Raw genomic sequence first — 12,219 nt, 5'->3', positions numbered from 1 at the left:
TTGCCCTGTTAGGTACTGTTCTAACCACAGTTCCCCACCAGCTTTGCTCCGCAAACTACCCACAGCCTCCTATGCCCCAACAACTGAAGGATTGCCTTTTGGCTCTGCATAATCCTGACACCAGCAAAATAGCTCCCTCAGCCCATTGCGTTAGCCTTCCTGGCCTCTATGTGAGCCTGTTTCTGCCTTCTTCAGCGTCTGCGCTACCTCTCTTTTGCCTAGACTGATGACAAAGTCCCTTTGCGTCACTCCTTCCTCTGTCGCTTTCTTCAAGGATCAACTCTGTCACTCGGGACAATTGAATCTGTTGCAAATGCTTTACTAAGCTGATGCCTTCTGTTTTCCTATGATCTGCAACCACGCTCTGATACCATGTTGAATTTCTAAGTCTATCTGTTAGAAAATTAATCTATATTCTGCTGGTTTATTTCTTCTACTTGTTTAGAAATTGAACAAGTTATTTAATACATTAAATACCAAAATAAACACAACATTGTCACAACATCTACAGATCATCCACTGAAAGAAAACAAGCACACAAGTGACACCATTATTTTGGACCAATGTCCCCGGAAAACCCCAGTGTGGAAAAGCCGGTGTAGCTATTTTGAGGAATATATTATTATGCAGTCTATCTGAGTAGAACTGGGTGCGTAACTAACTCACCCGACATGAAAAATACACGACAACAATACCTCTATATCTAGAGACAGGTATTCATAAACCCTGTCCCACGAAGCCCTCTCTGGCACAACTGAAGCTTAGCGCTGGCCCTTCTGGCCTCCACGCCAGCCTCTTGCTGACCTGTGTCAGCCCCAGTACCCTCTGTGCTAGCCCTCTGAGGAACTGCGCAACCTCTAGGAGCCTTTGTGTCACTCCCTCTGACCTCTTCGTGGATGACGCAGGCTCTGTGTTGCCTCTGCTGGGCTCTGTGTAGGCTATTCTGATTGTTGCTCTCACTCTCTCCGCTTTTGTGCTGGTCTCCCAATATTGTCCCTACCTCTCTGCCTCATACTCACTGCCCCTCGCTGTTGATCACTGATTCAACTTTGCTTAGCAACCTCGCTCTAGCAAAATGAATGACTGATCACTCTGGTGTGTTCGCCAACTGAACCTCAAGCCTCCTCTTATACTTTTCTCGTTGGTCCATCAATGGCCGAGATTAAATCTCTAATCAACAACTAAGATTAGATTTGGCTTGATCCATGACTTTTGGAACCTTCTAACTGAGTTTTATATTAATATCCATTAATATTTTAATTTTCCTAAGTTTAGACTTAGGAACTCCATTAAAAATATTAATTATTTTAATATCTCCCAAATCAGGTACAATCTATACAAACCATACCTCGGTCTTGGAGATCTCATGTGCTTTAGCCTCTCCACCAATTTTCATAGCTAGAGAACATCCGATGCTACCCCAAATCAACAGCAAAGAGAGCAGGAGTTTAGCATATCGACTTTTGAGCAAGAGATGCTCACTGGGAGGGTGATGCAATTCCTAGAGGAGGTGACGCAGTTCCAACGCAGAGCTTGGAGCAACCATCGCTGCCCAGCGCTGGAAACAAAAATTGTCATTTGTTGGGTTTGATCATCCAGTTGATAGAATTTTCAAAATATCTATCTCTGGATAGAGGTACTTTTGCTAGGTTTATTCTCTTTTGGGTGAGCCAGATTTGGCACCCTAGTTGTATTCAGAAATCTGCTTAATAATATAAATCCTCTATATCTTGCTGGGTTTCTCAGATTGGGTTTTTTCAGGGACGATTGTCCAAAAATAACAGTGTCCCTTGTGAGATTGTCTCTGTTTATTTCAGTTCATGATCTGTATGTATGTGTAGGTTGCAATAGTTTTTTCATCGTTGTTTAAGTAATTAAATAACTTGTTGAATGTAAAGAACAAGTAGGAGATGATAAACCAGTGATTGCAGTAGGATTTCTGACATGTAGATTCAAAGATTCTCACACCTTCTAGATTTGAACTATCTCAGCTGACTCTCAAGCAACATCTTCTGCTGAACGGAGGTTCCCTCGTACAAAGTGGTCAAGGCCTCCCACATTTCCCTTCTTGTGTCTTTCTCAACAATATGTGGGATCACATGATCCTTGACCCCGTCCAAGATCATGCACTTCACTTTAGCCTGAGCCTCCTTGTACTTCTTGAGAGTATCAACATCAACCGGAACAACAACCGTCTTTAAGGCATAGTCCTTGATGCGATTTTTATCCAAAACTGCTAGGATCCTGGCCTTCCAGATGACGAAGTTGGATGCTCCATCGAACATGTCTTGATCCCCCAATCTGTTGACTGCCATCTTCGTTCAAATGAATGTCGAACTGGTTCTCTTCTCCCTCTTTCACTGTTGCCCTAGCAAAACTTGGATCTGGATTTCTTTGGCAGTAGAAATCCTCTAAGGAACAAGCTCCCTTTGAATTTCGATTTCCTTCACGTAAATCCTTCTGCTAAACACTGTCGAACCACCCCTCTCTGATCTCTCTTTGCTACTGCTCAACACTGGATCTAGATCTCTTGGCAAGAAAGCTTCTAAGGAACTGATTCCCTCTACTTTGCTTTTGCCCCACTAGGCACTATTCTGCACCAACAAAATCAACGCCCCACCAACAACTCCAGATGAAGTCTGCGCTGCATCTCTAGCCACGACAACCGGAAAAACAAGACTCAATAGTCTCTGCACTAGCCCAAGAATCACTGCGCTGCCCTTTGCAGCAACATCACCCAATCAGGCTGACGCAGGCTCCCGTGAGCCTCCCTTGGTGACTGTGCCACCCCTCCTCTGCTTTCTTGACTAGAAACTGTGCTGTCTCTCGAGAAAGCTGTCTTCAGCACAGATTTTCCTCTGTCCTTTTGCTGATGGCTTCAGTCCTCCTTGATTTGCAATCGCTCTGATACCATGTGAAAATTTCTGAATCTAACAAATCATAAATCCTACTGCAGTAAACTGGCTTGCATTACCTAGTTGTATTATTCATTTAACAAATTATTTTCAGAAATATTCAGAAAATATTAATGCAAATACATTGTAGCCTACACCAATATACAGATCAAGTATTGAAAAATAAATGAGACAATCATGTAAAGGACACACTTATTTTTGGACTAAACTCCCCTGGAAAAACTCAATGCAGGAAAACCGGTGCAACAACTCTAAGGGTTTTCTATTATCAAGCAGAAGTTTTGAATACAAATGCTGGTTGCCCTCTAGGCAAACCAATGTCAGAGAAATACAATTGCGGAAAACTTGAGTGAGTTTTACCTCACTTCACCCGGCAGATTCCGACTAATCCGACAGCAAAACTGGCTGGTCCCGACTACAATTGCGCTGCCTCTTCGCAGTAACTGCATGGAACTCTTTGAGGCTCTGCATCAACTCTTCTACCCACTGCGCCAACTTTCCTCGACTATTCCGACAATTTCCGACAGTTCTGACACTCTGCTTGGAAGGCAACTTTCTCCATCTGCGCTGGCCCTTCTGGCTCTGCGTCAAGGCTGCGTGGGCCCAGACTGGCCCAGCGTTAGCTCTCCTAGCTATTGCCTGCTTCCACAAGCTTCTCTCTGCCTCTCTGTCAGTATTCCCGAACTATCACTGCCCCTTAGCTGGAAGACCTCCCCAATTGATTTCCCTCCTGAGAACTTCTCACCTCAGAAAATTGATTTCCTCAATCTCTCTGTGTGTCTTCTCCAACTAACCCCAAGCCCCCATTTATTCTTTTCTTGTTGAGAAATCAACGACCATGATCTAATCTCTAATCAACAACTAAGATTAAATTAGGCTTGATCCTCGTCTCTTAGAAGCTTCTCACCCATATTTTCATTAATACCCATTAATATTATAATTTTCCTAAGTTAAGACTTAGAAACCACATTTAAAATATTAATTATTTTAATAAAATACAATCAGGGTGGAATTTCACCAAACGATTTTTGGGTCTTGGAGATCTCATGTGTTCTAGCCCCTCCACAAAACTTCGGAGCTAGAGCACATTCGATGCTACCCAAAAAATCAACAGTTTCTTCATCTTCTGGATTCATCGAGTTATCTAGCCACTCCAAAGGCTCAACAATGAGCTAGCATCAATACCAAGTCATCCACTTGCTATCAATGAGATAAACCAAGTATGCATCACACCACTTCCACTTGCATCCAACACTCTAGGTTTTTCTTTAGGGTTTTATATCACAAACCCTAGGACTTTCTCATATGAGACTTTAATACAAGTCGTAACTTCCAAGTCTTCTAGGGTTTACAAACTCTAAGTCTTCTAACTCTTGTAACACACAACCATAAAGACCAAAGAAAGGCGCATACTTTAATACAAGTGTTATTATAGGCTCTTTTCTTGCCTTATAAAAGTAGGTGAAGGAGTCTTTGCCCTTAGCTCCCTCTGGTCCAAGAGTAACTTGCCAACTTTCTTGGTGGATGAAATAGCAAAGTGTACTTAGTCAAATTAACAACTTCCCTTTGGTACACATTTCAAATAATCAAGTTGATCACATCTAATGTGGACAATAAAGAAGGATTTCACCCCATGTCAAATGTAGGTTTGTACTTGTACCCAATGTTGTGAAAATCGTGAATATTTGCCTGAAACGAATAAATCGACAATTTTTCCCAAAAAATCTTGTTTTTTTTGTATTTTTTAAATTTTCCGCTTTTTTGCCGATTTTTATCCTGATTTTTACAATTTTATTTATTTATTTAATTTTATTATTCGGACCCTCACCGATTTAATCCCGATCGCGGTTATCAAACATTGCTTGTACCTAACAACTTCAAATCAGTTTTTACACATGTCATGCTTGAAAAAAAGCGTCATCATCTATACTATAGACTGTCTCAGGTCATTCCACAAAAACAAATGATGTGGCATCAATCTTTAGATCATCCCTCAGACTGGAATTAGACGATTGATCACATTCAGGCAGCAAGCTGTCCTTAATAATTATAGTATCAATTTAACAAAAGGCTCATACCTCAAATTAATAATTAGGAAGTCTGGTCATGCTTGTCAGACTTTCTGCCACCTTATAATACCTCCTTGGCTCCTGAGTTCTGCCCTCTGAGGTGCCATGAAACCAACCTTAATCAGCCCTTTGAATGCCCTTAAAATGCATCACAAGAGGTCGTCAAACTGCCCTTGCTAACAGGCCTAAACAAACCCTTAATAATCTGGCCTAGACATTCATCAAAATTCACCCTTCCTGCTGTCAGAACAGGCCCAATTTGCCACCTATGCCCTAAACATGCTTCTTGGCTGCCTTAAAAACTCAGTCCAAACAGGCATCTTCAAGATACTTCAATGGCTGCTCTTTTATCAAGGCTCTGATTCCATGTTGAATTTTCTACAATAATGCACTATAGAAACTGATCTTCTGATCCGATAATTACCTTCCGATGATTTCCAATCAAGTTATCTTATGTCACATATATCGTTAAGCAATTACACAGAAAATCTCAACAGTAATGCAGTGAAAACAGTAGTATCAACAGAGATAGCCATGCACAATAGAGAACATATATCCTTAAGAAATTACACAGAAAATCTAAGTCCAAGATACCAGTCAAACCCGGTCAAAATTCCAGCTTAGTCAGTGCTGGTCAAACCTCTGAAATAGTCAATTCTGGTCAAATTTTGGGCTAGTCAACATATCTCCTGTGGTCAACTTTGGACCTGCAGTTGTCCGCTGCGGTTGACTTCCTGTGGTCAACCTGCGGTCGACTTCCTATGGTCAACCTGCAGTTGACTTCCTGTGGTCAATTCTGCGGTCAAATAGTCCCTTTTCTGTGGTTAAACTTGCCCCTTTGTTCAAACTCTACCAAATTCTTCATCAAACATAGCCAGAATCTTCGTTAAACAGAGCAGGTCAGAACTCGGTTAAATGGCAGCTTCAGCTTGGTCAATCACAAGTCAATTGTCAACTTTAGTCAAACTTCAGAATTAGTCAAAACTCTGTAAATTCATCCTTTTTCTGGTCCCACATGTGGCTGTTAGATCAGAGGTTGTTGGATGATCTGAATTGCTCAAGGTGGAGAAGTCATATTGTGTGGTTATAGTAGTCAAATGGGGTGGACTTTCACCAAGTGTCAGACCCATTCATTGGTGGGGCTGACTTGACACTTTGGGGCCTGCATGAAACCCAAAAATGATAATTTTAATTTTTTCCTTGGCTGACTTGGGAGGCCTTTATGGCATGCAGTAATACGTCCCAATGCTACACAAAAATCAACAGTGTTTTGCATGCACTTTTCAACTTCATATGTCTGATTTGGTTTACCTTCTTATGCTTACATTTTGCATGCACTTTTCAAGTTCATCTGTATGTTGTTGTTTACCTTCCTATGCATATATCATTCGGTGCACCCCCTTTTTTCCTTTAGCTTATATTATAGTGTAGAGTTTGCAGTATTGTATTCGGTGTTGTCATTTTATTGCAAGTTTTCGTTGGTTCTAACTTCCAACTGCTAAGGTTTTGTAGTACATATTTTCCTCTTGAAAGTTTAAATATCTTGATTCAAATAAAGCTTTTGATTCAAATTTATCACCGCTTTAATGTATGTGTTCTCAGGGTATTATGAACCAGTTATCTTATGTCATGTATGAGCACAATTTTTCTTTGCCTCCTGACTATGCATTAGTGATAAGAGCTCTGGGATCTCTAGAAGGAACGGCAAAGACATTGGATCCTGAATTTAAGGTGGTTGAAAGTGCATATCCTTTCATTATAGGAAGATTACTTGCTGATGCAGATCCTGATATGAGAAAAATATTGAGGGAGCTTCTTATCCGCAACAATGGATCAATTCGGTGGCATCGTCTTGAACGCCTTGTATGTTTTTGAAACCCACTTGGCTTTTAGTGTATATTTTCTCTTTGGTTATTAGACTATGATGAAGCTGACAAAATTAGGGTATATGCTTCTCCCAGGTGTAAACTGTTAACTTTTAACTTATGCTGAATCTCTTGCTATTTACATATTTCCTGGAAAATTTATAATGTGGTATTTAAATATTATCAAATACAGTAGGAAAACACAAAGTCTCTAAGTTTTGTCAGGTGATGAAGCTTTATGGTCCAGCCACTTGATTACTGCTTGTGGTTGATGATGCAGCCTTGTTTACTGCTCATCGTTGGCATTTTTTCTGCTTGTGATATTGATATCTTTGATAAGATTAGGTTAGACAACTCTCATGAATCCTAGCAGGGAATGTAAGTTTAGTATGGTCTGTCGTAGATATATCATTGCAATTCATTTATTTATTTAGTTCATGACAGGAAAAACTAGCTACTACTTGTCCCCTTATTTTCCCTGATATTAAGTAGATTTACTCTGTGATGAGTGATGCATGATAAGATATTAAGGTATTTATTTTAGGTACTTCCTTAGACTAGTTCCATATCCTAGAAGTAAAGGATAGTATCCTAATTCACCTCTTAATGTCCCCGTCCAAGATTGAATTGTAATTATTGTACTTGAGAGATATTAATTTGTTCATTATTTCTAGGTTAGTGGTGGTCAACTATTTCTTCGTATCAGTTTTGAAATGCTGCAAGCTAACTTTGAGATAAATTGAACCCTATAAATGATAATCCAAATAGATACATTGGAAGGCAGTGTGGGTAACTGGTTATGCTAAAGAAAACCTTTATCTCCATGAGAAGTGCTAGTAAGTGCTCTTGTTTATGGAAGTCTCTTTAGCGACCTTTTAGGTTCTAGTTCATTGCTGTAGTGGTTCAAATCCATCATTATCTACTTTAAAGTTGTGCCAGGCTAATTCTATCTTTACATGAATCCTCTTTAATTCAAGCCCATACTGCTGCTCTCACCTTTGGGAGACTCATTCTCTTTGATGGGTCTAAATTTCCTTGAGGTATTTGGGCATTAGCTTTGTTAGGTTTTGTAACATCAGAGGTGTTCTAGTCTAGAAACTTTGTGGAGAGGCTAAAACACATGAGATGTCCAAAACCCAAAAATCATTTTTGGAAATTCAACCTAGAAATGACTCAATTAAATTAATTAGCCATCATTTAATTTTTCATAAGCCTAACTTAGGAAAATGGGTTAATTAATAGAAATTAATTGAGCAAGGTGTGAATTATCTAGAAACTCACTGGGATTGACTTAGAGATAATATCAACCATTGATTAAGTTTTAATTATGGTCGTTGAGGCAATGTTTTAAAACTTCGACTCCGACTCCGACTTGGTATTGACTCGGTCGGCTCGATTTCAATGACTCGATCGTTGCAAAAAATATATTAAATATATATATTTTTTTATAAAAAACATAATTTAAAGATTTTAAACATAATTTTAAAGATTTTCATTCATGTTTCCAAACACACATCATTATAATATAGACGGAAGACAACATAGGATCAAAGTAGGCTCATGAACCAATCCATTATATCAAAATGGCACCCATTGCACTGTCCAATGGCAATACATAGTCAACTGTCATACATGATCAAAGACTCAAAACAAAAAACACATAACCGAGGCTAGAAATGGCCTCTACAACAAAAGTAAATTGTGACCAAACTCTAGTACCACTGGCTAGTAGCTACTGCTAGAGGAGCCAAGATCATGTCGATCAATCTCTAGATCATCATCAGAGTCAAACAGGGGGCCCCATGGCTCCTCCTTATCATCATCATCTCCAACTGCAACTGTAGAAGTGATACCAGTAGCAGGCTATGCAACTGCAGCAGATGCAAGCTGAGATAGAGAAGATATGCGGCTGCGCTTTTGTCGTGGCTGAGCAGAGGAAGCGCTTGCAACTGGAGTCCTTGCTGGCTGTGAGACTGAGGTTGGTAGTACAGGTGGATTGGGATCTGCATTCAACTGAACAACATGTCAACTGATGCCTTGATATCTAAATCTAAATCAAGATCCTCATCAGGATCAAACTCTGCTGGATGACTCTCCACTACCCGATCTGATGTTGGATCAATGTTTTCCAACACAATGGGATCTGAATCAGGTCTTTCGTTCAGCAATTGGTTTCGTCTGAGCCAGAGGTTGTATTGGACATAGACTAGATCATTTAGCCGTTTTTTATCCAAACGGTTTCTCTTCTTTGTGAATCCTCTCAAAGACAGACCAATTGTGCTCACACCCAGTGGCATTGCAAGTTTGACTCAAGATACGAATTGCAAACTTTTACAATTCAGGACAATGGCCACCAAAAGCCTCCCACCATTGTGCTACAAAAAACATAGGAGTGTATTGAGTTAGCTCAACAAAATTACAAATTATATCCAACTTTCAAATTATAAACAATTTAACAAAATTAAAAAAAAAGTAAAACTATTAAGAATTTGAAAATTGATTTTTTTTTTACCTGGCTCATCTGCTTCTCTTGCAATCTTTGCTAGGTTCTCCCCAAAGGTACCTGAGGCATTGCTGAAGGTTGTGACCTGTCGGTGTATCTCTAGCTGATCAGACTCTATGGTATCATGCGATCAATGCAATCAATCAGTCCATCTCTGACCTCCCCCCTCAAAGCTCATGACTCCTTAGATTTATAATGATACCGTGGGTTCAAAAAATACACGCTGCATGTATAGGGCGATGGAGTTGATTGTTCCATCTTTCATCAATGATTGCCCAAATGGGCCCATACTTAGCCACTCTATCCTTGTATGCCCTCTTTATTTGCTCCTTTGCTTGATCCATAGCCTCATAAATGAAGCCCATAACCAACCTTTCCCCATTCACCAACCACAACACCTTAACTAGTGGCTCAGCAAGCTTCACAATCTTTGCTGCCTTTCTCCAAAAAGTTTCTTCTTTAACTTTCTTTTGCAATCTTTGTCTTCTGGTTTGTTAGACCAATTGCTTTGATTCCATTCATCATTGGAAAACATCTTTGCAAGTTTCTATTTTGGGAAAGCATAGATTGCAATGTCAAAAAATGAATACTAAATCTAGTGATGGCAGGCCTAATAATATCCTTGCCTCCAGTGTGTTTCCTCATGAGGCTCAAAATCAATGAATGATTGTAGATAAATTTTGTTATGCTTTTTGCATGATCTACAGTGTTTTTGACCCAATCTATTTTTCCAATATCCTTAAGCATGAGGTCTATGCAATGTGCAACACATGGGCTCCAAAAGATGGTCTTGTGTTTTTCCTTGAACAGTTTACCAACAAGAACATAGTTAGAGGCATTATCTGTGATGACTTGAACAACATTAGCCACCCCCACCTCCTCAACAACCTGATCCAATAGCTGAAACAACAATTGCCCATCTTTTACTTTATCAGATGCATCCACTGATTTTTAAAAACGTGGTTCCCCGTGGGCAGAAAACAAGAAAGTTTACGATGGTACGATTTCTTTGATCAGTGCATCCATCTGACATGATGGTACATCTTGTTCTTGCCCATGAGTCCTTGAAATCTTTCAAATACTCATTAATGGAGTCAATTTCTTTCTGCAAATGATACCCCTTTAGCTCATGCATAGTAGGGCCTTTGAAGCCTTTTCTAGCAGCATGTATGGCATCAAACATAGGCTCATAATATGGTGAACGGGAAGCATTGAAGGGGATATCAACATCATACCACCATCTAGCTATGTACTCACAAGCAGTCTCCCTCAATTCTTTCTTCCAATGGTCATCTAAAGTGCGCTGCATTTGACTTTTACTAACTTGAGGACCATGTGCATCTGATGTAGAGGAGGGAGTGAAATAACTTTTGATAGTCATATCACCCTTTTTCATTCTACCCTTTCCCTTATCTTGAACAGAACCAAAAGAGGGAGGAACATATCGGAAAGGGTTGGATGCATCAGTATGAGGGATAGAGGAAGAACCCTCAAAATCATAATTGGGGTTGGTAGCCATCATTTTTTGTATCTCCCTCTTCCTCCCAATTTCATCCTAACTCTCTTTGCTTAGGCTTATCTTCTTTAAACTTCTCAAAGCTGGCCAACAATTGCTTCCTAATCTCCCCAATTTCTGGTGAGGTACATGGAGTAATTTGGTCTCTAATCCCCGCCAAGTGTTGTTTCAGCCTATTAATGCCCCCAACACCTTCCTTAATTTTCCTATGGCAAAATTTGCATTGCATTTGACTATCAACCATTTCAACATATGCCCAAGCAAGATCTCTCGCTCTAGGTGCCATTTTTTGACTAGGAAATGAAAGCAAACAATCTGAAAATGAAAAAAAAAACATTGATTCAATGTTCATTTCTTTCACAAAAACACTCTCTAGGCTTTCTAGATATGCACCTAAAATTTAATAAGCAAAAATAGATTTGTAGAGGTGAAAAAAATACTTCCAGGCACAAATTGCCTCCTCAAGCTTGCTCCAAGAATCAACTCCTCAATGTTGCTCCAAATGGCTGCCCAAGAAGCTCCTCACTCCAGCTATAATGCTTGCCCAAGACTCCTCACTGCTGCTCCAAAAACAAACTCAAGAACTGCTCACTAACTCTCACTGAAGTTCTCACTCAAATGCATGAGATGGCTGTGAGAGAATGAGAGCATTTGAGTGTGTTAAATAGGGTTTGGGAGGGGGGAATGGACCCCAAATAGGATTTAACTAATTTATAAAACACATTGGAGTCCCCAACAATTAGCTAACACTTAATTTTTTTTTAAAAGATATGAGAAATCACATTTTTTTAGGGTTATAGGCCGTAGTTAGTGACTCGGCCGAGTTATTGCGGAAACGGCCGAGTTGACCGAGTCATGGCTGACTCAACCGAGTCATGCAATAACTCGGTCGAGTCAGCCATGACTCGGTCAACTGAACTGGTTATTGCACCGGGTCAGAATTTTTGGAGTGACTCGAATCAACTCAGCCGAGGCCCGAGTCACTAATGAATTGGCTGAATTTTAAAACAGTGCGTTGAAGTCTCAACTGGAGATTATAAGAAGTCGATGGGTAGATGTAGGATACACTTTGAAGAACACTTGAAGGCGAGAAGCACTTGAGAGTGTGACCAATTGCAGATACTCAATGATCTAAACCGATTGATTCTCTAGTGCAGGTGATTCAGCAGGACTGATCAAGTCATAGATCGAGTAGCAAAGTGTCAAAGGCACAGAGACAGTGATTCGGAGGAGGATTTCCAGTGCTAGAAGAGGCAAAAGTGAGTGACTTAAGTATTCCAGAGCGTAGCTAGCCCAGATCAGCCGCAAGGGTCGTGTGGAATTTCCTGACCGGTTGCAATTACGATCGCGT

At 40.1% G+C, this 12,219-nt stretch overlaps 1 protein-coding gene across 1 annotated transcript in view; it reads left to right on the top strand.

Annotated features, from left to right (window-relative positions):
• LOC149242006 (uncharacterized) overlaps window positions 1-12,219 on the top strand; it is a 536,392-nt gene that overhangs the window by 479,668 nt on the left and 44,505 nt on the right. Inside the window, exon 12 of the mRNA XM_089374117.1 lies at window positions 6,587-6,847. Coding sequence (XP_089230243.1) covers window positions 6,587-6,847 — 261 coding nt within the window. The remainder of the gene's footprint in view (window positions 1-6,586; window positions 6,848-12,219) is intronic.

Source organism: Pinus tabuliformis, chromosome 8 (genome assembly GCF_031772625.1).
Source record: "Pinus tabuliformis cultivar Carrire ecotype Pingquan chromosome 8, CPIR1, whole genome shotgun sequence".
In the NCBI taxonomy this organism is placed as follows: domain Eukaryota; kingdom Viridiplantae; phylum Streptophyta; class Pinopsida; order Pinales; family Pinaceae; genus Pinus; species Pinus tabuliformis.
Note: the sequence above shows the minus strand (reverse complement) of the source record. Positions and strands in the feature narration are given on the sequence as shown.